The sequence below is a fragment of the Macaca fascicularis genome, chromosome 11, assembly GCF_037993035.2.
Source record: "Macaca fascicularis isolate 582-1 chromosome 11, T2T-MFA8v1.1".
Taxonomy (NCBI): Eukaryota; Metazoa; Chordata; class Mammalia; order Primates; family Cercopithecidae; genus Macaca; species Macaca fascicularis.
In genome coordinates this window covers 130,997,504-131,025,177 of record NC_088385.1, presented here as the reverse complement: position 1 = coordinate 131,025,177, position 27,674 = coordinate 130,997,504, and the positions used below count along the sequence as shown (strand labels likewise).

Below are 27,674 nucleotides of genomic sequence, written 5' to 3'. Positions count from 1 at the left end.
CCATGTACACGGAGCCAACATCAGTATTATTAATTTAAAGAAGAGCTCCTTTAGAAACTACTTCCTCAAATACATACTGAATTTAGTTCAAAGGCTGCCAGCTACCTGCTTCCCTCCTCTAAGAAACTAGGGAACGTGATCAGTCAGGGCAAGGTCCCTCTGTGTAAGAACAGCATCCCAGGCACATTCTGCCCTAGGCTGGCTCCCTGCAGCCTGCGCCCTGCAGACATTGCACAGAGGTAAATATCAACGTTCTCATACTCACTTCTAACACACACACACCCATGCAAACACAAGCACTGTCTTGACCCATCCCTCCACCTGCTTGAGCGTCTAACTACCCTTGGCATATTCATGTCATCCATGAACACCAGCAGGCGTTTTCCCATGGGCGGGCCGTAAGTATCTTTGGTTCGCTTTTCCACATTTGCTTCTAAATTTCTTTGGATATCCATGGACGTGGTGCGGGAGGAGAAGTTGACCATTAACACAATCTGAAGCAGAAAGAGATGATGTGAAAAGCCAGCCTTTTCTTCAGGGTACAGCAGTCAACATTTGCACACAAGCTAGCAACTATTTTGCAAATCCCTCTGAACTAACTTTTTAATAACCCAGTGTGAGTCTGTGCTTCATTATTTTCTAAGTGCTAAAGCAAGAGTTCCTCTTTCCTTTCAGCAGATTGTATGAGTCAATAGCGAATTGTCACATGTGAGCCTTGGGGACAATGTGACATAGAAGAAAGTAGACTGAGGGTCTTGTTTCTGCACAGTTCTAGCAAGGTGACTTCCAAAAAGTCATTCAACCTTTCAGAGCCTTGTTCTTCTCACTTGTAAGACGATTGTAATGACATCTTTTTGGACTACTTCATAGAGTAATTGCATCGTATGAGATGCAATATCCAACAGTATTTTCAATATGACAATATTCAAACATAAATCACTATCATGCTGGCTGTATCGAAACAGGTCAAAGAGAGCACGAACAAGTGGTTCAGGCTTTGGGACTAACTGCTGGTGGGAAGGGTGAGGGAAGCCCCCTGGATGCTCATGCATGTGTCCTCAGCCCTCCTGCCATGCTTAGGCTGGCGAGAGCCCCTCGAGTAGTGGTTCTCACACTTAACTAATTATGCATCAGCTCCACCTGCAGGGCATGTGCCACACACCTTGCTGGGCTCCATTTCCCAGAGTTTCCAATTTGGTAGATCAGGGTGCGTTTTGTTTTTTTTTTATTTTTAGGAGATAGGGTCTTGCTCTGTTGCCCAGGCTGGAGTGCAGTGATGTGCGATCATAGCTCACTGCAGCTGTGAATTCACAGCCTCAGTGATCCTTCATCAGCCTCTTGAGTAGCTGGGACTACCAGGCACAAATCACCATGCCTGGCGGTCTGGGATCTTTTTTTTTTTTTTTTTTTTTTGAGACAGAATCTCGCTCTGTCACCCAGGCTGGAGTCCAGTGGCGAGATCTTGGCTCACTGCAAGCTCCGCCTCCCAGGAGAATGAGGCCATTCTCCTGCCTCAGCCTCCCGAGTAGCTGGGACTACAGGCGCCCGCCACCATGCCTGGCTAATTTTTTTGCATTTTTAGTAGAGACAGGGTTTCCACTGTGTTACCCAGGATGGTCTCGATCTCCTGCCCTCGGGATCCACCTGCCTCAGCCTCCCAAAGTGCTGGGATTACAGGCGTGAGCCACCACGCCCGGCCTCTGGGATCTTTTAAACAAGTTTCCAGTGATGCTGAGGCAGCCAGTCTGGGGACCATACTTTGAGAACGAACCTCTGCCTTCCATAACCCTCTCCATGTAGGGCACCCAAAGTGCAGGTGCACACGAGCTGAACGTGTTGAAGCTGAATGTGTGTCCTGCTAAAGCGACTGCGTTCAGGTGCACCTGGCCGGGCTGATGAGCACCAGTTGCAGAGTCCTAGGGGAGGGGTGTTGTGACGGAGGCTCCCAAATGCGTCATCCTAGTGCCTGACTCCACAAACCCGTAGGTCCCCCTGGCTGTAAACCCCGCCATGCTCCCTGTGCACATCTCCATGTTTATCCTACCACTGCCTGCGAATCCCTACAGAACAGATCTTCACAGCTTGTTCACTTCACTTGTCCTGTGCACCCCGCAAACTCCATGCTGGGTACATATCCGACCTCCTACAAATTGGACATGTAACTGACTGGAGGAAGGAAAGGAAACACTAGAAAAGTTTTAGAAACCCAAAAATGATGGTGAATAATGTGACAGCCAGCCTCTAAGAGGGCCCCAGATTCTCCTCGCCTCCAGGTGTCCACGCCCTGGTGCAGGCCCCTCCCACACTGTATCAGGGTGTACAGGGTGGATTCTGTCTCCCCCATAGATTAGGGCAGAAGGGAAGGTATGTGACTTCCAAGGCCAGGTCATAAAAGACATCATAGCATCTGCTTTGCCACCTATCTTAAGCACTCACTCTGGAGGAAGCCAGCTACCATGTTGAGCACACCCAAGCCATCCGTGGAGAGGGCCCCAGGGTGAGGAATGGAGGCCTCCAGCCTTCAGCCATCTCAGATGAGGATCTCAGATGAGGATCCTCCAGCTCTAGCCAGGCCTCCAGATGTCTACAGCCCTGGCCAACAGCTTGACTGCAATCCCATGAGAGCCTGAGCTAGAAACCCTCAGGTAAGCCACTCCCACATACTTGACCCACGGAAACTGTGAGATCATAGTGTTTGTTGTATGAAGCTGCTATGCGCTGGAGTAATTTGTTACACAGCAATAGATAACTCATATGAATAATGACTTACGTTAGTTTCTTCACTCAGATTTTTGAGGAAATTCTGGGTAGTGGCTGTCTTAGAAGTGCCAGATTCACCAACAAAAATAACAGGTTGCTTAATTTTAACCATTTGTTCCAATATCCAGGTAGACCGAGTGGTATCCACTGTGTGAACTAAAATAGATATTAAAACAGGGGCATCTCAGTAGCTCCTGTAGGGTGAGCACTGGGGGCAACGTGGAATTGTCCTAGAACCCCACAGATCCCATAAAAAACAGCAGCAAAGGCCAAGACATGACCTCAGAAACAGTCACCCATTTAAGTGTATAATTTATTGACTTTGGCACAGTTCTACAGCCGTGCGATCCTCACCACAGTCCAGGTTTAGAACACCCAAGCTGTTTTTAAGATGCAATTCTGACTTATACTCAGGATATTAAAAACTCAGCTTCTCTGTTGCTGACATCAGTCAGACCCCTGCGGGATTTAACTTCCTGACCAACACCTTCCTCTGAAGAGACAGTGAAACCACAGCATCACGTGCGGCTCCCTCCTGCACTGGCATATTTTCATCCTGATGGACTCCTGAGAAAACAGGGACGTCCCACTCTACAAGTTCAATGGACCAAAGTCAGACACATACTTTGTGAAATTATTCAGCCCATATTTTATCTAAATAGCCAGAGGGGTGCATTCTAAATGTGGCTCAGTATATAAACGCCCATGGCACACAGCTTTTCAAGTGAGCGCCCTTTATAAAACACTGCCTCATTCCTTGCCGTTTGGTCCCCACCCAGACAGCTCTGTGGACTGAAGATGAGCCTAGGGAAAGGCAAGGGGAGGCGAAACAGCATCTCATCCACCTGTGGGGATCGGCCTGCTGGGGAAAGAGCCACGGAAGATACTCAGAGCCAGCAGCTGACAAAAATACCAAAGGGGCCACCCTCTGTGCCCAGGAGGGCCCACGGCTCACCCTCTTCAATTCTTCTCTACCAGCTCTCTGCGTGGGACTTCGAGTACCAGAGAAGCCATGAGATCTTCTCTGCCTTCTCCTAGAGTGAGGATCACACACTCCTAAACCCAGGAATAAGGATTTGACTATGACTTACCCAGGATGTCGATAAATTTCCTCTCGGGGGAATGAATATACTCTGGAACTAATTTACTCCATGGGACCCACTGATTCCGTTTGTCATCAAAATGAAAGTCATACAAGGTTGGAAGTTGACCTGCAGGAAATAATGGTTGATTTCACTTCAATCATAAACATGGAAATGTAAAACCGGTTCTGGCACATGCTTGAAATGAACTAATGTTGCGTGTACCGCAAGGAGGCCATAGTGAGTACTTCAATGCTGCTCCTTTACTGGACAGATATCGAGTACCTTGAACTAACGCTACTCATCACTGGACACATACCAAGTATTTGGAGCTTATGTTTCTTGTTCACGGGACAGTCACTAATGTGACTTGTGCACTGGTCAGGCACTTTCTGAGTATTTTCAACTAATGCTTCCCATTCACTGGACATACACTTCCCTGCGAATACAATAGCGAAGCAGAGAGCCCTGGTCCCTACCCTTGCAGTTGTTGGAGGGCCAGGTGGGGGACAGATACAGGCAAGAAGTGGCCATTTCAGTATGGAGCCGTAAGTGCTGCAGCGGGAGACGTGCAGAAACAGCAGACAACACGGGAAGGCAGCAACCCAGGCAGGGCAGGGGAGAGATGGAAGCTGCGGGTGCCCAGGTAATCACCATTGCCTCCATCCAGGCCATGCGAGGCTTTACTTGAGCGTGTCTAAGAGCTGACGGGATGGTAGAGAGGGGGAGACTGAAGATGAGAGAGAGAGACTCAGATGGAACGAGGAGCCTGAGAAGGAGGAAGGGGCTGGGTTGGCCTTGGCTGAGGTGGAGTGGGGGTGTCCTCTTCCACTGTAAAAGGAGAAAGCTGAAGACGGGAGCTGTGGGCTTTTCCGCTGGAAGAAGAGATTCCTATCAGACAGCTGCTGCTGTTCCTGTGGAAGCAGGAAGAAAGATCAGCTGCAGAGAGAGGCGAGGGGCAGGGTGGAGATGTGGGGAAAAGGCCCAACGCTCCTTTGGAGCCAGGAGTGAGGGTGCCAGCTGGGGACTGGGATGTATGGAGACATCTGTCTTTGTGGCTGCATGGTCTTCTCCCTGTCAGCCCCTAGAGAGGCCGAGAAGACAGACGTGGGGTTTTCTCAGAGGGATTCAACAGGACAATTAGGCAAGGCATTTGGGGGTCTCAGGCAAGAGTGACTGAAGTGAAGGCCACCAGCCAAGGAAGTGAGGATGCAGGGAAGGGGCAAGTATGGGCGCTTGAGGCGACAGCAGACACTGGGGCAACAGAGTGGCCATCCCCATGAGGCCAAACAGGAGCACAGTGGCCCGAGTCACAGAGGCAGAGTAGGCGGAGAGCAGGATTCATGACACAGACATGACAGTGCCAGAGGTCACCGTCAAGGGTGTGCTCGAGGGCCTGGAGGGCTGGAGTTGTGAGCAGGTGTCAGGAAATGGGATGCCCACCGGGCCATTCAGGCCCCCAAGATGAGGGCAAATGAGGGAGGCAAGCCAGGGAAGCAGGCCAACATCGTCTCCGAGTAAGGGAATTGTAGGCGGCAGCAGTGCACAGCCAGCGTGGCCGGCGGAGCAGAAAAGCACTCCCTCAAAGGAGACTTCAGCTCTGGAAGAGTGCACTCAGACTCCCGCCGAATAAAGCAGGGACTTGTAAAACATCTTTGATTTGCTCCATGACTCTCCATTAGAAAGACCAGAGGTCATTTCATTTTAAGCTTTAAAAAGACCACCAGGTAAGGAGTATAAAATACAACTTCAAAAGCCATCTATATTTCAAGCCATGCTCAAATAGCAATAAGAGATGGACAAAGAAGAGTCCTAGCACTGCATGTAGACCTTGGAGAATGCATCTTTTTCATCATGGATGATTCACTGAAGATGCACATTTTTGTGCAAAAACATAAAATGTTAATTTTATGATTTCCTATGAACGATTTACAAATCCACTCTTGATTGTCTACTGTGCAAATAGTCAGGAATACAGCAGATGAATTATACGGTGGAAATGGAGTGAGGTGGTTAAAAATAAAAATTAAAAAACAGATAGGGAAGCCCACAGGAGAAGAAACTCAAAGTCATGCAGAATGTGACAAGTTTAAAGAGCAAAGGAAGCAAGTGCCTATGCTGAGGCAAGAGAAGTTGACTGTCATCCAGAAAGACCATCCAGAGGGCTTGGGCTTCTACCACAGCAGCCGATGCATTTAAACTGCTTCTGGGGTCTCCGTCATGTGCTCTGACCATTGCATGTTTCTCTAAAGAAGCAAACAACCTGGAAAACTCAGACAGACAGAAATGTGGAAAAGCTTGTTCATTTCCTCTAGAAATTTAACCAAAGGCACTCAGAGCAGGGAAACAGGCGACACTCGGTTCCCACCTGGCAGTTCCCCAGGGTTGGCCCAAACTCCTTCTGTGTCAACAGTAGACAAAGAAGCAAGGCGTTTGATATATTCGTCAAATTTCATCCTTCCATCCTCAAGCAGGGAGGCTCCCAGAGAGCAGTATAGAGCCTCCAGGAAGTAGCACTCCAGCAGGTCGAGGTCTTCTATTTCTCCTTCTAGTAACGCATCCAACATCTTGGCTAACTGGGTTACCTGGTTCACAGGAAAACATCTGGTTCAGCTCACATAGTCCACCCCCACAGTCCACCCCCACAGAGTCCATTCCAGTCATAAATCCTGGGATCCCAGGTCCCAGAGCGAGGGCAGCATATGACCCATCACGTTGGTTCCGACAGATGGAACCCAGTATCTTGACTTGCACAAAAGCAAGCATGGCGCCCTCCTTGGCACTGACCAACAATGCTACTGTTTACCCTGTCTGGCATCTTCACTCCCCTTAAAACCCTACTGTGAGCCTGTCTTCAGGAAAGAATTTCTTTTTGCTAACAGCAGGGATCGTTTCTTACCATATTGAGGTCTGTCTGAGGAACTATTGTCTTCAGCTTCTCTGTTTGTCTTCCATCCACTATCCCTTCCACTATCACATCCACGAGATAGGGCACATATTTCTCAAAGAGACTATTCAAATTGTATTGTTCCACCTGTAAAAAAGCAGCATTCCAAAGCATTTCAAGGGTTCGTTTATTTAAATGGAAGTTAGTGGAAAGCTGTTCTTGCCCAAAGAGGATTGAGCAACATCTTCTGATGAATGATACATCTGGCAGGTGAGGAAACCCTGATAATAGTGCCCTATATTAGCAGAGAGATTTGTCCTTTACAATATGCTTTCATCTCATCATGAAGTGTTTCATTTCGCTGCCACAGGGTCTACCATGCCCTTGGGGAGGAAGAAGGGAAGATAATAGTTCCCATTTGACAGGAAAGAGGCTGATCATCTTAGAGTTCAAGTGACCACAGTCATCCAGCAAAGACTGTAAAGCAGTGAAGGCCCCCTCCCTATCAAGGCACCAATCACCACCAGGGATTGCACGGGTCCTGAGACAGCTGTCTCCCACAGGACAGTGCCTCAAATGGTTCTATCATGCTTCCTTTGTTCTGCTCTTCTCTGGCATAATTATGTCCTGGTTTCCATTCACCTCCAACCTAGTAGCCCTCCTAGAGACACACCCAGACCACCTGTGTTCCTTTGAGAAGGTGGTCATAGTGTCCTAGGTGTGGTTGAGCCACAACCCGAACATGACTGTCACATCCATCTCTGCACTTTTCACAGAAGCCTTTTGTTAAGACAACACACACTTCTGGCCTGTCATCTGTTTTGTAAATAAAGGTTTATTGGTACACAGCCATGCCCATTCGTGTACAAATTTCTGGCTGTCTTCATGCCACAACAGCAGAGTTGAGTAGTTGTGAAAGAAATCATATTGCCCACACAAAGTCTCAAATATTTACTATCTACCCCTTTACAGAAAAAGTTTGTCAACCTCTAGTCTAGACCAACCAATCCAATCATTACCTATCCCACTGGCTATAAATTATCTGAAATCAAATAAGTGTGTGTGCCATGGGCCGGGCGCAGTGGCTCAAGCCTGTAATCCCAGCACTTTGGGAGGCCGAGACGGGCGGATCACGAGGTCAGGAGATCAAGACCATCCTAGCTAACACGGTGAAACCCCGTCTCTACTAAAAAATACAAAAAACTAGCCGGGCGAGCTGGCCCGTAGTCCCAGCTACTCGGGAGGCTGAGGCAGGAGAATGGCGTAAACCCGGGAGGTGGAGCTTGCAGCGAGCTGAGATCCGGCCACTGCACTCCAGCCTGGGCGACAGAGCGAGACTCCGTCTCAAAAAAAAAAAAAAAAAAGTGTCTTTGCCATGTTTTCACTTAATTTGTGCTCAGGGACATGGGCAGGTCAAGGACAAGGTCATCACCTTCGACTACAAACATCCCTCTGGACTATGTTATCCAACTAGCCATCAATACTGATAACTTTAAGTTCATTTTAGAAAAAAACTTCACCTTGTTTGGTATTTGATTAACCCATTTTTCCCAGTAAGGTCTATATTTCAAGTTTTTAGGATCCACATAAACCATTCCACATCGAGAGACAGTTGCAGGGGAGGCATACTGTAAATCTCCAACCTGGAGAAATAAAGAAAATCAATCATGGCTACAGCTATACACAAGATAAACTAGATGTTTAAGGACCTTCTCTTATGGAAAGTTTTTACAACTGCATGAAATCCAAATCATACCAAAATGAACACAGCTTTCATGAGGTTTTTAACTGAACACCTGGGATTTTGATGAGAAGATTACACACTTCTGATGTAACATCTTTTTAGTTTTTCTATAATAAAATTAATGTGAAAATATGTTGTAGAATATCTGACAAAAAATAGAAAAGTATAAAGAAGAAAATAAGTTATCCAAATCCCACCACCTAGAAACAAATGTTGTTTTGAAGTGTTTTCCAGTCAATCTTTTTTCTTTATTATTTTTTTAAAATAGTTGAGATCAGGCAGTATAAAACTTCATAAGTACACAGCTAAACCAGATATATTAACAAACCTAGCTCTCTCTACAAAAAAATATAGTTCAGTCAGCTAATCAGATAGTAATATGTACAAATATTCCATGTACCCACTAATTTTACAGTTAGAAATGGCATTAATACTAAGTTAGAGTGAAAGCAAGTCCCAGGGCCACACCTATGAAACAAGCAGTCCATATCCTAAGCAGGAGATAGAGGGCTTTGGAGAATAGTCTCCAGGAAATAAAGGGGCTCAACAGAATACTTGATATGATAGAAAGTTTTAAAAAAATGAGGTTAAGATAAAGGCAAATAGTGTGAGAAAAAAAAAAAAAAAAAGGAAGGCAATTACAAACTCCAGACAAAGCAAATGGCTCTAAAAGAAAGTAAATGTAATCACAGTATATTAGTTGGTTCTTCAGTAAATATTTCTATCTTCATTATAATGTAAACATTATCTACTATTAACCAACTTAGCAATATACTATTCTGACGTTAGTGGTATAAGAGATGAATTCTCACTTTTGTAGCAGTCAGTCGATAGATAATGTATAAACTATAAAATGTATAAAGGAAGAATATCATGCTAAGCCTGTTACTTATAGACAGTAGGGTAATCATGAGAAGAAACAATTTTCATAAAAAGTAAAAGTAGTCACCTCTGGGATAAAGAGGGATGAGAGAAGTAAGGAACAAAGAGTTGTACTCATTATAAACCCTTATGTATTGTTTGTTTTTAAATAATCGTCTATATTTACTACTACTTTAATAAACATCTACATTTTTAATTACAAGAAAGACTTATGTTCCAATTTACTTTTAATCACTACTTGCCTCAAAGAGCAGGGCACAGTGTGCTTGGAGCCGGATGCGTTCCCCATTGGCCAATGTCAACAACTTGTTGTCATCCATCACAGAATTCATGTTTTCCACCCATAGAGCATCCACATCACCATCAAATAAAATATACCTGCAGCAACCAAAGAAAGGAGAGGTATGGGTCCTAGAGAGTTTCCAATTATGGAACTTGGTATAACCTGCCCATTCATGTTGAATGTCTTTTTCCCAGGGTTTTCTAACCAGGATCTGAGACAGAGCACCCTAGCTGGCCCACAGGTTTAACTGAATGGTACATAAAAAATTGTTTGAGCCTGTAATCCTAGCACTTTGGGAGGCCAAGGTAGGCGGATCACGAGGTCAGGAGTTCGAGACCAGTCTGGCCAACATAGTGAAACCCAATCTCTACTAAAAATAGAAAAAATTAGCCAGGCGTAGTGGTGTGTGCCTGTAATCCCAGCTACTCAGGAGGCTGAGGCAGGAGAATTGCATGAACCCAGGAGGCAGAGGTTGAAGTGAGCTGAGATAGCACTACTGCACTCCTGCCCAGGCAACAGTGCAAGACTCCGTCTCAAAAAAAAAAAAAAAGAAGTTTGAGTTAGTTGCTAATATTTAAGAATGAGGGAACTTCACACAAAAATCTGAATTTCTCACTTCTTGGGCAAACTGGAAGTTCTGAGCACACAGACCTGGATTCCTTCATGGGAACAATCTGCTGATGCTGAGGAGTGGCTGCCTATGGAGACAGAAAGTGTCATAGTCCCTGCCCCTGCCACAACGCCTACCTCATTCTCTTACACCTGAGGCTGAGTATCAATTGCTATTGATCACTGGTTTTAACCCCTGGTTTCCTGTGGTACAGTCAAGAGTAAAGAAAGTATTTTGGATATCCATGTGTAGTGGGTCGAATGGTACCCACCCCCCACCAAAAGATGTGTTCACCCAGAAGCTGTGACTAGTGACCTTGTTTGGAGAAAGGCCTTTGCAGATGTAATTAAGGATCTCAAGATGCGATCATTCTGGCTTATACAGATGAGTCCTAATCTAATGACAAATGCCCTTATAAGAGAAAAGCAGGAGGAGACATGAGACACGCAGAGGGGAAGGCCAAGACAGAGGCAAAGGTTGAAATGATGTGGCCACAAGCCAAGGAACACCTGGAACCACCAGAAGCAGAAGAGGCAAGGATTTGCCCTAGAGCCTTTGGAGGGAGTGCAGTCCTGCTCACACCTCTTTTTAGACTTTTGGCCTCCAGAATTGTGAGATAATAAATGTCTGTTGCTTTAAGCCACCCAGTTATTTGTTATGGCAGCCCTAGGAAGCTAACACCACCATGTAATTTGCTCCACTTCACTCATTTGTGCTACCTGCTGGGACCCTGGGAGAATCTGAGTTTACAAGCCCTAGTTTACACACCATGCGTGCTGGCAGCACGTCTACTTCCAAGGCCTCAGGTATTTAAGCTTCGGGATGGTTTCATTTTGTGACTATACTGGGTGACATCTCATGCAGCGAAGCCCATCTCCACAGGACAGACGCTATTCTACTGTGCTGAAATGGTGGCTTGATAGTGCCTCCATTTAACTCACTGATATAAGTAGTTGGATTTTTTTTTTCAGCGTTAACATTTTGGTTTATTTCCTTCCCATATCTTTTTTCTTTTTAGCTTTTTATTTTTAAATAATTTCAAACTTACAGAGTTACAAGAATAAAATAGTATGAAGAACTCCCATATGCCTTTCAGTCAGATTCCCCCACTGTTACGTTTTTTACCAGATTTGCGCGCTCTCTTACTCTGTCTCTCTCTAAATCATTTGAGAGTCAATTGCAGATAAAATGCCTCCTTCCCCTAAATACTTAAGCAAGTATTTCCTAAGAATAAGCACCTTCTCTTACACAACCACAGCAGAATTATCAAACTCAGGAAATTTAATATTGACACAATACTATTATCTAATATATAATCCACATTCAAATTTCACCAGTTGTCCCTATAGAAAATCTCCATTTACATTCATTATAAGAAGACTCAAAGGCCAGGCGTGGTGGCTCACCCCTATAATCTCAGCACTTGTAGGAGACTGAGGCAGGAGAATTCCTTGAGCCCAGGAGTTCAAGACAAGCCTGGCCAGTACAGGGAGACTCTGTCTCTACAAAAAAAGCAGAAATTAGCTGGGCGTGGTGACATGCACCTGTAGTCCCAGTCACTTGGAAGGCTAAGGTGGGAGGATTGCTTGAGCCTGGGAGTTCGAGGCTGCAGTAAGCAGTGATCATGTCACTGCACTTAGCCTGGGCAACAGAGCATGACCCCGAAGAAGAAGAAGAAGAAGGAGAAGGAGAAGGAGGAGAAGGAGGAGAAGGAGGAGGAGGAGGAGGAGGAGAAGAAGAAGAATGAGGAGGAGGAGGAGAAGGAGGAGGAGGAGAAAGGAGCAGGAGGAGGAGAGAGGAGGAAGGAGGAGAAGGAGGAGGAGGAGGAAGGAGGAGGAAGAAGGAGGAAGAAGAAAGAAGAAGACAGAGGAGGAGGAGGAGGAGGACAATGATGACAACGATGACGACTAGATTCAAGCAACCATCAACAGATGCTCAAACCATTGGGTGAATGGGTGAAGGTTGGATGAGAAATGGGATATTTACTTAGTCATAAGATATCTCCCTACATTTGCATATCAACTGCGAAGAGGAAAATGGCACCTTAACCCAATAATCAAGATTAACACCACCCATAATAGGGCAACCAACACCACGTGCCCGTGATGAGATGCGAAGGACACAGCATCGTTCCTGCGGCCTTCCTGTCAAAGAGCCATAGCCTGAATCTAATTATGAAGAAGCAACTGACAAACCCAAACTGAGATCATTCTCTAAAACAGTTGGCCTGGAATCCTCCAGAACAAGAAGGTCATAAAAGATAAAGAATCCTAAGGAACTGCTCAAAATTAAAGAACGCCAAAAACAAGATGATGGAACTCAGTGTGGAATCGTGGGTTCATCCAGAACCAGGGGAAAAGTGCTAAGAAGCTGTTTTTAAAGCCATGAGTCGGGACTTTGGACTCTTGTTATTTAAGGATTTTATTTATTATTAATGGGATTTGATTAGAACATAAAATCAGAACCATTCCTGCGTTTACAAAGAGATATTATAGGACCAACTAAAAGCTTTTTACCTTACACACCCTCAGAGCATTTATTACCTTACACACCCTCAGAGCATTTCTGTACTTGGCCTCACTTGGCCTTCGCCATGTCACGTGGTGATGTCATCAGGGCACCATCAACCACGTCTACAGATGGAAAACCGTGGCTCGGGAGGGCATTCCTGCATTTTCCATGGCACTTTGCTACCTTTCTTTGACTTACCTTGCCATAGAACATGGTGACCAGGGAGCTTGATGGCGGCTGTGTTTGAGGACTTAGAGTCACACAGATCAGGGTTAAATCCCTGGCCTTGGGGCACGTTTCTGATCTTTTCTAGGCCTCAGTTTCCTCTGTGGTAAGCTGGGAACAATCCCGGTACCTAGCACATTGCATCACTAAGAAGACTGAGGTCACACGTAAAAAGCACTAAGACTGGACTGCTCACTTCCGAAGCACAGCCTCCAGGATTGAACTCCAAGTCTGCTGAAATCCAAGCATGAAGCTACAATGTATAGCCCTGCCACCGTTTTTAATGTTGAGCTAATTAACATTAACTAACTCAGGCTCTTTCCTACCTACAAAGATACTCACTTTCGCTCCTTCTTATCCGTTGGCCTGTTGATTTCCCTGAAGATGTTTGACAACACCCCATCGGTCCAGTCTCGGGTGGTTGGGTCCAGGATGCCATAGAGTTCTATGACACTCACGGCTTTGGGGTTCAGGATGTACAACTTTGTCATCAGCCCAAGCCTAAATCAAGAGAGGCTTTAGCCATGGTTCAAGCAAACTAAATGCATGAGGAAAACAGTCTGTGTTCCCTCTGTGAGGAATTAGATGTTTTGAATTCAAGCCAAAATTTAAAATGCAACCCATGCAAACTCTTCACTGGGCTTCCCTTCACTGTTAGTGCTTTCTTCTAAACATAAAGCAACCACATTTCACCAAAAATGTGGCCACAGCACAAATGAGGTCTGAACTAGAAGCACAGCTTCGCCTCTGGAGGGCGCCAAGAAGCTAACTTTCATGTATATTTCATATTTATGCATATTCCATATTCATATATATGGCATTTAAGTAAATATCTCAGAATTAAGGGCGTATAGGAGACCGTACTCAGTCATCCAGGAAATAACAAAGCTTTGAACTACAAATGTTCAATCCTTCTTACTTGCAGAACAACATCTGCTCTGTGCTGACTTCATGGATCAAGCAGACAGGGCACTTCTCACCATAGTGCCTGTAAATCCCCACAGCCCTAACTATAGGATTAATTCAGCCAAAGAGAACTAAACATCACACACTCCACAGTTCACAACCAACAAATCAGTAAGTCGTAATAATGTACATGCTACATTAGACATACATACGTGTGTGATAGTTCTATAAACTATTTAACAATGAATAAATTAAAAAATGAAACGCAGATGGCCACAGTACAGCCCACTTAGAGTCAGTAAACCACTGTCAGCTCGTTTTCTCATATGAAACATATGAAGAAACAACGGGAACAAATGACATACACTTACTCTTTAGATTTTATAGACTGCCTATTAAGTCACAAAAATTATTGGCTTGATTTAGATTTTTGCCAGACTGTCAGCATCCACGGAGGACTTTCTGGAATCTAGTTATTGCTTAGGAGAGAAGCGAGGAGTCAGGAATCCACTTTCAGTAGAAGGCTTTCAATTCACTGCAGGCTGTTATGATATACTCTCTCTCTTTTTTTTTTTTTTTTTTTTTAGAGAGAAGGTCTCACTCTGTTGCCCAGGCTGGTGTGCAGTGGCACAATCCTAGCCCACTGCAGACTCAAACTCTTGAACTCAAGCAATCCTCCCTCCTTAGCCTCCTGAGTAGCTGTACTACAGGTGCACGTCACCACACACAGCTAATTTTTTTTTTTAATGTGGAGACGGAGTCTCATTATGTTGCCCAGGCTGTTCTCAAAATCCTGGACTAGGCGATCCTCTCACCCTGGCCTCCCAAAGCGCTGGGATTACAGGCATGAGCCACCATGCCTGGCTCCTTTATGGTCTTCAATGTGGGAGTGTACGATCACTGTTTCCTGCATGAAGAATTGCCCCTGAAGGGCTAGAGATTATAAGGCACCCAGGGAGGTGACATTCTTTTTCTGGCCACTGCGAAACCACAGCAGTGCTGCATAAGGTGAATCCTGAATTACTTTAAGGAAGCAATTTAGACACCAAAAAACTATGACTTCACGTTCATTTTCACAATATCCTCATAAGATAGTTTGTGAAACTCTCATTTCACAAATGAACCTATTCACCATCTGATACACAAGCGGGTTGCTATTTTGCATTCTAAAATATCTTAACTGAGTCTGCAATAAAGTCAGTAAAAACACCCTGAGTCAAAAGGGGTGTGTATTACAAATTTACCCTCCCAGGAAATCAGAGAGCAAAGTGGGACTTCGTAATACCGCCACCAAACATATACCGTGAGCCCCCTGGCAGTCAGGCCCTCCCCATGGAGGTCATACTCACTTGGTCTGGGCCTGACACAGAGTGTTAATGACGACGGACTTGCCCCCTCTGGTGGGTCCCACCACCATCGTCGTGTGGCGGGTTAACATGGTCTCGAACATTTGAACCACTTTATCCACCTGCGGGACAAACAATGGCAGTTGGGCTAAAACATGATCTTTTCCTGAAGCAGTTTTATTGAGATACAACACACATGCCTACAATTTACCTTTGAAAGGGTACAAGTCAATGGTTTCCAGTATATTCAGAGACTTGTGCAACCATCCCCACGAGCAATTTTAGAACATTTTTATCACCCCTCTCCGCAAAAAACCCTGCACCCATCTCTCCAGTCCCCTTTCCCCCAGCCCCTGGCAACCACTCACCTACTTTCTATCTCTATGGATTTGTGTATTCTGGGCATTTCATGGAAATGGGATCCTAGAATGTGTGATCTCTCACATCTGGCTTCTTTTGCTTAGCGTGTTTTCAAAGCTCATCCATGTTGCAGCATGCATCAGTGCTGCATTCCTTTCTATGGCCAAAAGATATCCCATGGCATGGACAGACCACATTCTGTTTCAGCAGTTGATCCATCAATTGAGGGATGTTGGGTTGCTACCACTTTTTGGCTATTATGAATAATGCTGCTCCAGACATTCGTGAACAATTCTGAGCAGATGTTTATCCTCACTCTTGGGTAGATCCCAGTAGTGAAATTGCCAGGTCTTATGGTAACTCTCGGTTTAACCTGTTGAGGAACTGCCAGGCTGTTTTCTAAAGTGGCTGCACCATTTTACATTCCTTCCGGAAAACACATGCTTTTAACAACCAACTACAGAGAAAATCAGGGTCAGGAAAGGCACAGAAAGCTCTCATCCACAGCCGGTACCCGGTGCCCACTGCCCAGGCCTGAGGCCTCCGGGGTAGCCTGACACCCTGAAGCTGGCTGACCCGAGGCAACCCCCCAGGCCTGGAGGCTCTGAGCATTTACATTCTCAGCAGGACTCTGCCAATCAATACGTATTTGGCTTAATGACAACATATACAGCTTACAGGCTCTTCAGAGGATCCAAATCCTACCCCAGCAATATCCAATTCAATTTTTTTCTAAGTGTGACTCAGGAGAAAAAAAAGGTGAGGTGAGGAAAGAACCTCTGATGGTTGATGCCTCAAAACAAAATATTCGAGTCATCTGATCACACTGTGTGAAACAAACTACATATATAAAATTTAGCCTTAAAAAGGAAGAAATTCTGACACATGCCACAACATGGATAAATGTTGAAAACACTGTTAGTGAAATAAGCCAGACACAAAAGGACAAAAATTATATGATTCCACCTATAGGAGGTACCTAGAGTAGTCAAATCTGTAGAGACAGGAAGTCGAGCAGAGGTTGCCAGCGGCTGGAGCGAGGGGAGAAGGTAAGTAGTTAACGGGTACAGGGTTTTAGTTTTGCAATATGAAAACATTCTGGAGATGGATAATGGTGATGGTTGCACAGCAATGTGAATGTACTTAGTGCTACCAAACTCTACATTTTTTCTTTTTTTTTTTTTATTTTTTGAGACAGAGTCTCGCTCTGTCACCAGGCGGGAGTGCAGTGGCATGATCTTGGCTCATTGCAAGCTCCACCTCCCGTGTTCAAGCAATTCTCTTGCCTCAGCCTCCCAAGAAGCTGAGACTACAGGCGAGCGCCACCACACCCAGCTAATTTTTGTATTTTTAGTAGAGATGGGGTTTCTCCATGTTGGTCAACCTCCCGAAGTGCTGGGATTACAGGCGCGAGCCACTGCGCCAGGCCTAACAAACTCTACATTTAAAAGTAGGTAACAGGGTAAATATTGTTATGTGTATTTTACCACGATTTAAAAATGGGGAAAAATGGTTACGATGGTGAAACTTTTGTGTATTTTACTACACATATATTTTTAAAGAACTGCAAAAACAAAAAGCCAATGGAAAGGATGCACAGCCACAGGGAGCTCATTTTCCCGCTTTACCTGGACCGGTAGGACCGCGTAGCCGTTCTCCTCCAGGACCTGCTCCACCGCATCATTGAAGTCAGGGTAGCGGACGCGAGGGCAATCCAGCCCAGGAAACAGATCCGAAATCAAACCAAGGAAAAGAGGAACATCTTCAAACACAAACTTGGGCAGGTTCATGTCTCGCAGGGCCCTCATCAGCACCACGTCCTGCAGGAAATGAAACACGTTTCCAAGAGATTTCCAAAGGAACCCAGTGCTTTGGACTGTGTTTCCAACCCGGTGGAAACACTCTTATGAAATATAAAATATAATTTTTATATAAACATTTTATACTTTTAAAAAAATTTATACACATTTAATTTAAAATTATATAATTTTAAATTACAGAAATTTATATAATTTAAAATTATATAAGTCCTGTATATATATAAATATATAATACATATATACAGAAATTACATAATTTTAATTTTTATATTAAAATATGTAAATATAAATTATATAAAATAAAGTTTATATGAGATTAAACATAAAATATAAAATATGTATATTTCATATATTTCATATAATATGTACTTCATATTATATAATATACACATATATGGCCGGGTGCATTGGCTCATGCCTGTAATCCCAGCACTTTGGGAGGCTGAGGCAGGCAGATAACCTGAGGTCAGGAGTTGGAGATCAACCTGGCTGACATGGTGAAACCACTTCTCTAGTAAAAATACAAAGATTAGCTGGGTGTGGCGGCAGGTGCCTGAAATCCCAGCTATTCGGGAGGCTGAGGCAGGAGAATCACTTGAACCCGGGAGGTGGAGGTTACAGTGAGCTGAGATTGTACCATTGCACTCCAGCCTGGGTGACAAGAGTGAAACTCTGTCTCGAAAAAAATATATATATACATACACACACACACATATATATACACATACATATGAAATATAAAATTTAAAATGAAATATAAATTATATATAAATGATATACATATATTATAATTTTATATAAATGAAATTTTATAAAATGTATATATGTATATCATTTATATAAATTAATAAATTAATTATATTTGTATTGTTTATAAATTATATAAATTTATAAAATTTATATAAAATGTTAATATGTATATTATATAGTGTAAATATATATAAAATATTATATGTAATACAAATATATAAAATTTCATATTTAATAATGATCATATAAATCATATAAACTTAAATATGCATTTTTCAAAATTTCATATGAAAATAAAAATGTAAAATAAAATATCTAAAAGTGAAATATAAAATATAAAATTGTATATAAACATAAAAATTAAATAAAATATAAAAAAGGAGCACAGGCAGAGGAGTGAGGCACAACGCTGCAATCCAGCCTAGGGGCTGGGGTGGGCCTGCTCCTGGGAGGCCGAGTGTCCTGGTGGGCTGTGCGAGGAGAATAAAACAGATTTCGGCCAGAGGGAAGGAGCGGAACCTTCCTCCTCCCCACCTTACAGAGGGGCATGGTCATCTACACTAAGGCAAAGGTTCCTTATCACAAGAAGAACATTTGCTTTGACCTTTAGGTGTGCCCATATATATGTATATATATATTTGGGTTTTGTTTTGTTTTGTGACAGGGTCTCACTCTGTCACCCAGGCTGGAGGGTAATAGTGCCATCTCGGCTCATTGCAGCCTCCACCTCCCAGGTTCAAGCAATCCTCCCACTTCAGCCTCCTAAGTAGCTGGGACTATAGAAACGTGCCACCACAACCAGATAAATTTTTTGGTTTGGGGGATTTGTTTTGAAAGAAATGGGATTTTGTCATGTTGCCTAGGCTGGTCTCAAACTTCTGGCCTCAAGCAATCCTCCCACCTCAGCCTCCCAAAGTGCTAGGATTGCAGGCATGAGCCACTGCACCCAGTCTTAGGTGCTTTTATATAAATCTCAAAAACAAAAGTTTGAACTCAGGACCTGGCAAGCATCTCTATGTTGTCTCCTAGGGCAGGTGGTCCTGCTTCTTTTTCAGTATTCACTATCTGGAAATGTGGGTATCTCTTCTCTACACATTACCTCCAGGATGTGGAATGGAAGAGGCCACTTTTCTTTTTGTTCTACCTCTCAGATTCAACACAGGAGCCCCGGGGATTGCAGTTCCCCTGCCTTCTCCAGAAGGAAGAACTGACGTGGGGCTTCTGCTATTTGCTTAATTGTAAAGACATCATGTTGCAAGCTGAAGGCTGATGTTTCATTTGAAACAGGTGCTTAGGTGGTGGTATTTGTGAATTCTTCACCTTTTATTCCAAACAAGACTAAACAAAGGGCAAGTATAGCTGACTTGAGGGACTTTTTAACGTCCTCCCGTTTCTGCCACTCTCATGATACGCGCAGTTGAGAACTGCAGCAATTCCAAATATGTGGTTCTAATTTGAAGCAAAAGACACTAAGTCCTGACTCATCCTGTGACATAGATTTACTGAATAAGAACAAAGGTCCAAGTTTGCAAACTTTTGACGTGATAAAGAAGCCCAAAGACAATATAGCAAAGTTAATTTCCTATGTGAAGAAACCATCACGTCTCCGTACAAACACCTTGTTGGATGAGAAGAGGGATTTTCCTCCTAGAAAACAAGGCTGTTTTTTACCTCTTTCTCAGAAGTCCTTGGATATTTGGTATTTGCAATGTGTTTTCATTCTTCTAAGGAAGTACCAGATTGTGCAGCAGTTAAGCCTATGAATGCATGCTTGGGTTCAGTGTAAGGCAGTAAAAGAAAACAAGCCAGCTGTGACTGCAGTGATGGGACCATATTCACCTCCCTAGGAGGAGAGACTGCTGCAATTCGCTTCACTCTTTTTTGTAGAGCCTTAGATAGCGCTTGGGACTGTTTTCCCTGTTGCTAAGACTGAAAGTGGCATCGGTGGTTTTTCATTTCAGAAGATATGACCCACCCGAGAGTATGATCGCCCTTCAACTTTGGACATAGATGAGCATGGGAGAAAATGAAAGAAGTTTCCATATAACTTCTTTCTCCTAAGAAAAAGAAGTAACAATGACGAATGCAGCTTCATCTGACTTTACAGTGTTTTACATTTTACAGCTTCCTTTTTTGTAAGAGCATAAATATCTCTTCCTTCGACCCCTCCAAAAAAAAAAAAACCCAAATGTGCACGTGTGTGTAACATTATGAGTACAGTCACTAGAGAAACAGGTGAGCCTATTGCCCACAGAACAGCATTGACTGAACTTTTTCTTTAAAGTCCATGTAAAAACAACCACAATCGTTCCCCTCTTTTGTTGCAAAGAGAAAATAACAACTCACATTCATGCTTTCATGAGAATTTTGTTAGTCCCCACCGTTCCGCCACACCCATCCTGAGACTACAGATTGATTATTACTATGGAAGCATCATAAATGTTGGTATTGGAGTGAGGATGTTGCACTCAACCTTAAGGTACTAAGTGTAATTACAAAGCAAACGATATAACAGGTAAGAGGCCAAAGTAAGGCCAGACCAATGGGGGAAGCGGCTGCTAAGACTTAAACATTTCAGGTGATACCATACTGTGCCCATCACCTCCCTGAAAGCACATAGTAAATGCACATGAACCAGCTGAAACCAGAGAATGTTCCGGCACGTGGCCCCTACCTCCCTAAGGTCAGAGGAGCCTCTCTTCAGCTCACCAGCCATGACCAGCACCGATTTCAGGGCTCTGAGTCCAAAATCATAGTGATACTGCTTGGACAGCTGCTCCCGGGCCAGCTTATACAGAACTGTCATCTTTTTTGCCAGAGTCTTTTGGAAAGAAGATAATAATACAAAAAAAAAAGATAAAATAAAATGATTCAAAAGCAACAAGGGATCATTCTACAAATGCAAGAAAACAGGGGCAGGTGTTCCAGTGCAGCCGCTCTACAAATAAGCAAATTCCGTCTCTAACTTTCAGAAATACCAGGGTGGGTCCTTCATTTTTAAATATGGCAAATTGGGAATTAATGTGAAGGAACATCTGTGTTACCAAAATCTTCACCATCTTAATTTAAAGAACAGAATCATTTGTAGGAATCACACTCCAGAAATACACTGCTGCTTTACTTTGACCTAAACCTATTATTAAGGCTATAACTGGGCCAAGCGTGGTCACTTATGCCTGTAATCCCAGCACTTTGGGAGGCCAAGGCGGGTGCATCACCTGAGGTCAAGAGTTCAAGACCAGCCTGGCCAACATGGTGAAACCCTGTCTCTGCTAAAAATATAAAAATTAACCAGACGTGGTGGCATATGCCTGTAATCCCAGCTACTTGGGAGGCTGAGGCAGGAGAATCGCTTGAACCCAAGAGGCGGAGGTTGCAGTGAGCTGAGATCACACCATTGCACTCCAACCTGGGTGACAGAGCAAGATTCTGTCTCAGAAAAAACAAAAAAGAAAAAACAAAAAGGCTGTAAATGTCTTTGAGGACAAGTCAGCCACCTCATCTACAGCAAGCATTCAAAACCCACAGGTCCCTAAGGCAAGTGTGGCAATTTTAGTCATAAAAACTAGGAGCAAGAGATCTCGTCATGCCACCTCAAAATCCTGACGCAGTAATAGGCACCAAGAGCTTTCAATAAAAGACATATTGCAGAAACGCAATGTGACAACCCTCTATGTTAGAAGTATTCTCTATTTTGTAACTTTTCCAGAGCTTCTGGAAAGATCTTACATACGTACATGTTATAGATAGCTTAAAAGAGGATAAACATTATCTATAAAGTTGTTTTTGAACCACATATTCTCAAAGGCATTGTGCTGAGTAAAGAAGCCCGCCTCAAAGGGTTCCATGCTACACGTCTCCAGGTACAGAACAGTCTCAAAGTGACAAAACTATACTGGCTGAAGAATAGATCAGGGGTTGCCAGAGTTAGGGTTTGGGGGAGAGTGTGTCTAGTAAGCAGTAACAAGAGGCTGGGTGCAGTGGCACACACCTGTAGTCCCAGCTACTCAGGAGGCTGAGGTGGGAGGATTACTTGAGCCCAGAAGTTCAAGACCAGCCTGGGCTGTAGAGACCCTGTCTCTACAAAAAATAAGCAGGATTAGCCAGGCATGATGGCATCTGCCTGTGGTCCCAAATACTCAGGAGGCTGAGGCAGGAAGATCATTTGAGCCCAGGAGTTTGAGACTGCCGTGAGCTGTGATCCCACCATTGCACTCTAGCCTGGGTGACAGAGTAAGACCCTGTCTCTCTTCTTTGTGGTTGTGGCGATGGAATAGTTCTGTATCCTGATGTGGTGACAGCCACTCCCGTCCACATGTGATAAAACATCATAGAACTAACTACACGCACACGCCAGAGAGAGAATGGGAAACCTGGTGAAATCCACATAACGTCTATACCTGAGTTAATGGCACTTGTGCCAACACCAGCTTCCTGGTTTGGGCAGTGGGCTGTGGATATGTGAGATATTCTCATGGGGAAAGGGGCACCTGGAAATTCCGTGCTACTATTGTGGCAACCTCTTGTGCATCTTAAATTATTCCAAAATTAAAAGTTACAATTTAAAAGAGGTGGGGGAGAGAGACAGAGCAGGAAAAAAAAACAAAAATCAAAGAGCCACACGGAGCTAACACATCCTAGGTCCCGTCTGGAAGAGCCACAAGGAGCTAACGTGTCCTAGGCCCCGTCTGGAAGAGCCACATGGAGCTAACACATCCTAGGTCCCCAGGCTGGAAGAGCCACATGGAGCTAAGGCATCCAAGGTCCCCAGTCTGGAAGAGCCACACAGAGCTAACGCGTCCGAAATCCCCAGTCTGGAAGAGCCACATGGAGCTAACACGTCCTGGGTCCCCAGTCTGGAAGAGCCACACAGAGCTAACACGTCCTAGGTCCCCAGTCTGGAAGAGCCACATGGAGCTAAGGTGTCCTACATCTCCAGTCTGGAAGAGCCACATGGAGTTAACACGTCCTAGGTCCCCAGTCTGGAAGAGCCACACGGAGCTAATGTATCCTAGGTCCCAGTCTGGAAGAGTCAAACGGAGCTAACGCATCCTAGGTCCCCAGTCTGGAAGAGCCACATGGAGCTAACACGTCCGAGGTCCCCAGTCTGGAAGAGCCACACGGAGCTAACGCGTCCTAGGTCCCCAGTCTGGAAGAGCCACGCGGAGCTAACGCGTCCTAGGTCCCCAGTCTGGAAGAGCCACGCGGAGCTAACGCGTCCTAGGTCCCCAGTCTGGAAGAGCCACGCGGAGCTAACGCGTCCTAGGTCCCCAGTCTGGAAGAGCCACGCGGAGCTAACGCGTCCTAGGCCCCCAGTCTGGAAGAGCCACGCGGAGCTAAGGCGTCCTAGGTCCCCAGTCTGGAAGAGCCACACGGAGCTAAGGTGTCCTACATCTCCAGTCTGGAAGAGCCACATGGAACTAACACGTCCTAGGTCCCCAGTCTGGAAGCAGACCCGGGTGAAGTCTGCACTGTGTGGACTGGCACTGCCGAGGCCCCACCTTGGCCCCCAGGAAGCCCTCGGAGAAGAGCATGATCTCGCAGATCTGCTGCATGTCGGGCACGATCACGACCACGGGCCTGAACAGCGCCTTCACTGACTCAGGCAGCTCCGTGCGGCCCGCGTAGCCGGGGTTCATGGTGATGAAGATGCCCATGCGGGAGTCCAGGGAAATCTCCTGCCCTTCAAACTGGAGAGCAAGAAGGAAGAAAGAAAGAAGCAGTTAGGTGGCCCGGCCGGCCCGCCCCTGGAAAGGAGCCTGCAGTGAGCCGCGTGGGGATTCATTTTCGTGGTAGGAGGCGGATGACATCACTAGCCTCCTTTCCCCTCCCCAGTGTTCAGTGCAGGGCCCCCCTCGCCGAAGACCTTGGGGAGGGCAGGTCTCAGTGGAACCCCAAACTTGGACCTGAACCTAGGGGCACTACCTGGGAGAGGGGCCCAGGTTGACGAAGCACAGAGCCTGGGGCTGATACAAGAAGCCATTGACCCTCAACAGATCACTTAACCTCTCTGAGTCTCAGTTTATTTTTCTGCACAACAGAAATGCAACCTACCTCATGGCACGGCTGTGGCGATTAAGGGAGACAGGCCAGGTTGGGAGCGCCCAGCCCACCACGTCACAGAGCACCCGCTTCCATTCCTCTACCTGGCCTTGCACCCTCTGCGGGTGCCTGGACTTCATGTGGTCACTCCTCCCTAAAGAATCCCACCTCAAACCCTTCAAGAAACCAGTCTTCATTCCTCTGGTTGCCCCAGGTACCAACGAACCACGGAAATCCCTATATTCTTAGCCTCTTTAGCTGAAGGTTGAGTCTGGTTGTCTCTCGGTGAAGTTTTCGGTTTTATTTTTTTTGATTGTCCGCCAGCCAGGCAGAAGACAGAAATTTTTATTTTTAGGAGGCACAGTCTGCATCACCAACAAGAGGGCAGCCTGGAAGACAGCCAGCCTCCCCCAAAACAAGGCCACTGCCTCGACTCACAGGTGCGCCCTGAGGCCATCCCCACCCCTCCTCGGTATCCCACAAGAGGCCCAGATGGGCCCTGGGAAGAACAGATAGCTGCTGCCTCCTGGCTCTGAGAAACACAGCTTCTGGAAACCTACATGCGTTAATTCCCTCTCTCGGGAGCAGTCAGCTCAGCCCCAAAAATCCCTCAGAAGAACTCATCAAAAGGAAACCTATCCAGACCTCTTACTGGAATCCTGAAAATATTGAACAGTCTCCAGTTGACACACTCTCTTAACAGTGAGCCCCACCAAGACCTGAGGAGGAGGCAGGTGGGATGCCAGGGCCACCAGCTCAAGCTGAATTTTCATCCTGGACCTCCCAATGGGGCTCTGAAGGATGTATAGGAGTTTTCCAGTAAAGGGAAGAGGGACAATTCCACTCAGCTGGGGACGGACATGGTGTCACAGGGCAGGGTTTGACTGTGCAGCAAGTGGCTTAGTGACAAGTGTGCAGGGCATGGAGGGGGGAGGACAGAAGCAGAAGGACAGCAAGGGACCCAGAAGGCCCTGGTGCAGGGAAATGACCCACCCACGCTGGTCCTGTGTTTTTAGAGAACCCCCTTCTGGGCCTCCTAGACTACATAATAAGATCATGTTTCTCCAAATTTGGATCCAGCTTAATCTGGTATAATTTAACACAGACTTCTCAAACTCAAGTCTGCAAACATATTCTTCAGCAGAGAGAAATTGATGAATTCTCAACAATTGTTTTAAAATTTTGCCATCTCACTTTGATAACCTTGCAAATCCTGCTTATTATGACGCCATAACTTTACAAGCTATGAAGAAAAAATTTCTTATTCACTGTGACAATGTGATTGCATGGAACATTCACTTTCTAAGTCAGGTTTTCTCAAACTTGGGAAGTCACCAAGAATATTTTTTCCCTTCTAGGGGGCCCTGCGCATCACTTATTTGAGAAATCTGCCCCACCCCCATTCGTAACTATTAGTTCTATGTCTGGAGTCAGTGTGAAGTCCTTGGACTGTTACAAACCTTCTATCATCAATGATGATAATTTTGGAAACCCAATCATCTCAATTGGAAAAGCCAACAGATCTTCTACAGGAAGCCTGGTCTAGAGTGACAACGGCCCACCATCTGGTGTTTCAGAGGTAGTATGGCAAGCTTCCATCCTGGGGACATGGTCCCGGGGGCTTCGCACGTCTCACCTGGAATGTGGTTAACTGATGGATCAGAGCGTTTCGGATCGTCTGGATCTGAGAGGAGATCACGGAGAGCACAGAAGCATCGATTCGATTAAACTCATCAAAGCAGCCCCAAGCCCCGCACTGGGCCAGGCCAGAGAAAATCTTCCCCACGGCCTAGGAAGAAAGACATGTCAGGACAAGGACAATTTTCATCTTTAAAACTGCAAACAATGCATTTATGGATATATTTTCTAAATTAAAGCAAACCATGAGATCGCCGATTGGCAGAGAAGCAGGCGACCAGCCACCTGACTAGTGGATTTTTCTGGCAGGACTTCCAAGGCCCCTCATGGACTGGCTCCTACTTGGGATTTTACAAATCCAGATTTTTGTGTAAAACTCCATTTGTCTTCTCTTCTCTTGAAATGTTGGAAAATGTAGCAATGCTGGGTCCACTTTCCCAAATGGTGATTATGAACCAGAGTTGGACAGTGGCGCCCTCTTCAGATGGAGTTTTGCTCTGCAGTTAGCCACAGATCCCACCACTCTCTATTCAATGGTCTGCTGGCCGCTTTACTCACGTACATCATCTACCTGACCCTCCTAGGCTAGTGAATCCGGGACTCTTGCTCTACTTCCTGCTAGCGAAGCAGGATCGTCAAGCAGACACACTTGGGTTCTGGGGCTGTGGTGGCGGAAGGTTTCCTCCTAGCTTCTTCCCGCTGACGTCATGTCACTTCACAGAAGACTAGGAGGTGAAATGCCATGTCCTGCTTTAAGCTCTCTACCTAATGAGCCAGTACCAAAGGTGACAGCAAGGCCTTACCTTGTAATCCATGCCTTCGCCACAGTTGGTGACAACGCAGAGCAAACCCAAGGCTTTCGCCAGGTCCTTGGTGGTCTCGGTTTTGCCGGTACCTGCTGGGCCAGCAGGGGCCCCACCCAGATACATAGACAGTGCCTGTTATAAGCCAAATGCAAAACATATGTTTTCTGGTGCACAGAAGGAAGTGGGTGTCATTTCCAAATTCATCACTGTGACTACAGGTGCAGAATAGAGAAAAAATGTGGTGGTTGCTTTCATGTGTCAACTTGACTGGGCCACAAGATGCCCAGGTAGCTGGCTAAACACTATTTCTGGGAGTGCCCATGAGTGTGTTTCAGGAAGAGGAAAGCAGATGACCCTCCCCAAAGTGGGTGGGCCTCATCTAATCCGTTGAAGACCGAACAGAACAGAAGGATGGAGGGAGGTTACATTGGTGCTGCCTGACTGCTTGAACCAGGGCACTGGGCTTCTACCCTTGGCACTTCGGGTTCTCAGGCCTTCAGACCCAGACAGGAATCTACACTATGGGCTCTCTCACTGGTAGAACTTCAAACGCTACTGGCTTTCCTGGTTCTCCAGCTTGCAGATGGCAGATTGTGAGAGTAATCAGACCCTGTCATCACATGAGTCAATGCCTCATAATAAATCTCTTCCTAAATATCCGGATGGATGGATGGATGGATGGATGGATGGATGGATGGATGGATGGATAGATAGACAGACAGACAGATAGATAGATAGATAGATAGAAAGAAAGAAAGAATAGATGATAGATAAAATAGATGATAGATAGGGATGATGGATGGGTAGAGACAGAGAGAGAAGATAGATAGATAGATAGATAGATAGATAGATAGATAGATAGATAGAAATAATAGATGATAGATAGATAAAATAGACGATAGATAGGGATGATGGATGGGTAGAGACAGAGAGAGAAGATAGATAGATAGATAGATAGATAGATAGATAGATAGATAGATAGATAGATAGATATAGATAGATAGATAGATAGATAGATAGAT

The 27,674-nt window shown here is 45.2% G+C and overlaps 1 protein-coding gene across 1 annotated transcript in view; it reads right to left on the bottom strand.

Moving 5' to 3' along the window:
- Positions 1-27,674, bottom strand: part of DNAH10 (dynein axonemal heavy chain 10) — a 176,708-nt gene that overhangs the window by 61,315 nt on the left and 87,719 nt on the right. The window contains exons 33-46 of the mRNA XM_045366751.3: positions 26,650-26,784; positions 25,845-25,997; positions 23,668-23,856; positions 20,841-20,987; positions 17,225-17,416; positions 15,240-15,358; positions 13,327-13,485; positions 9,598-9,733; positions 8,250-8,372; positions 6,742-6,876; positions 6,211-6,427; positions 3,852-3,971; positions 2,771-2,916; positions 342-494 (exon numbers count right to left, since the gene is read on the bottom strand). Of these exons, the coding sequence (XP_045222686.2) occupies positions 342-494; positions 2,771-2,916; positions 3,852-3,971; positions 6,211-6,427; positions 6,742-6,876; positions 8,250-8,372; positions 9,598-9,733; positions 13,327-13,485; positions 15,240-15,358; positions 17,225-17,416; positions 20,841-20,987; positions 23,668-23,856; positions 25,845-25,997; positions 26,650-26,784 (2,124 nt within the window). The remainder of the gene's footprint in view (positions 1-341; positions 495-2,770; positions 2,917-3,851; positions 3,972-6,210; positions 6,428-6,741; positions 6,877-8,249; positions 8,373-9,597; positions 9,734-13,326; positions 13,486-15,239; positions 15,359-17,224; positions 17,417-20,840; positions 20,988-23,667; positions 23,857-25,844; positions 25,998-26,649; positions 26,785-27,674) is intronic.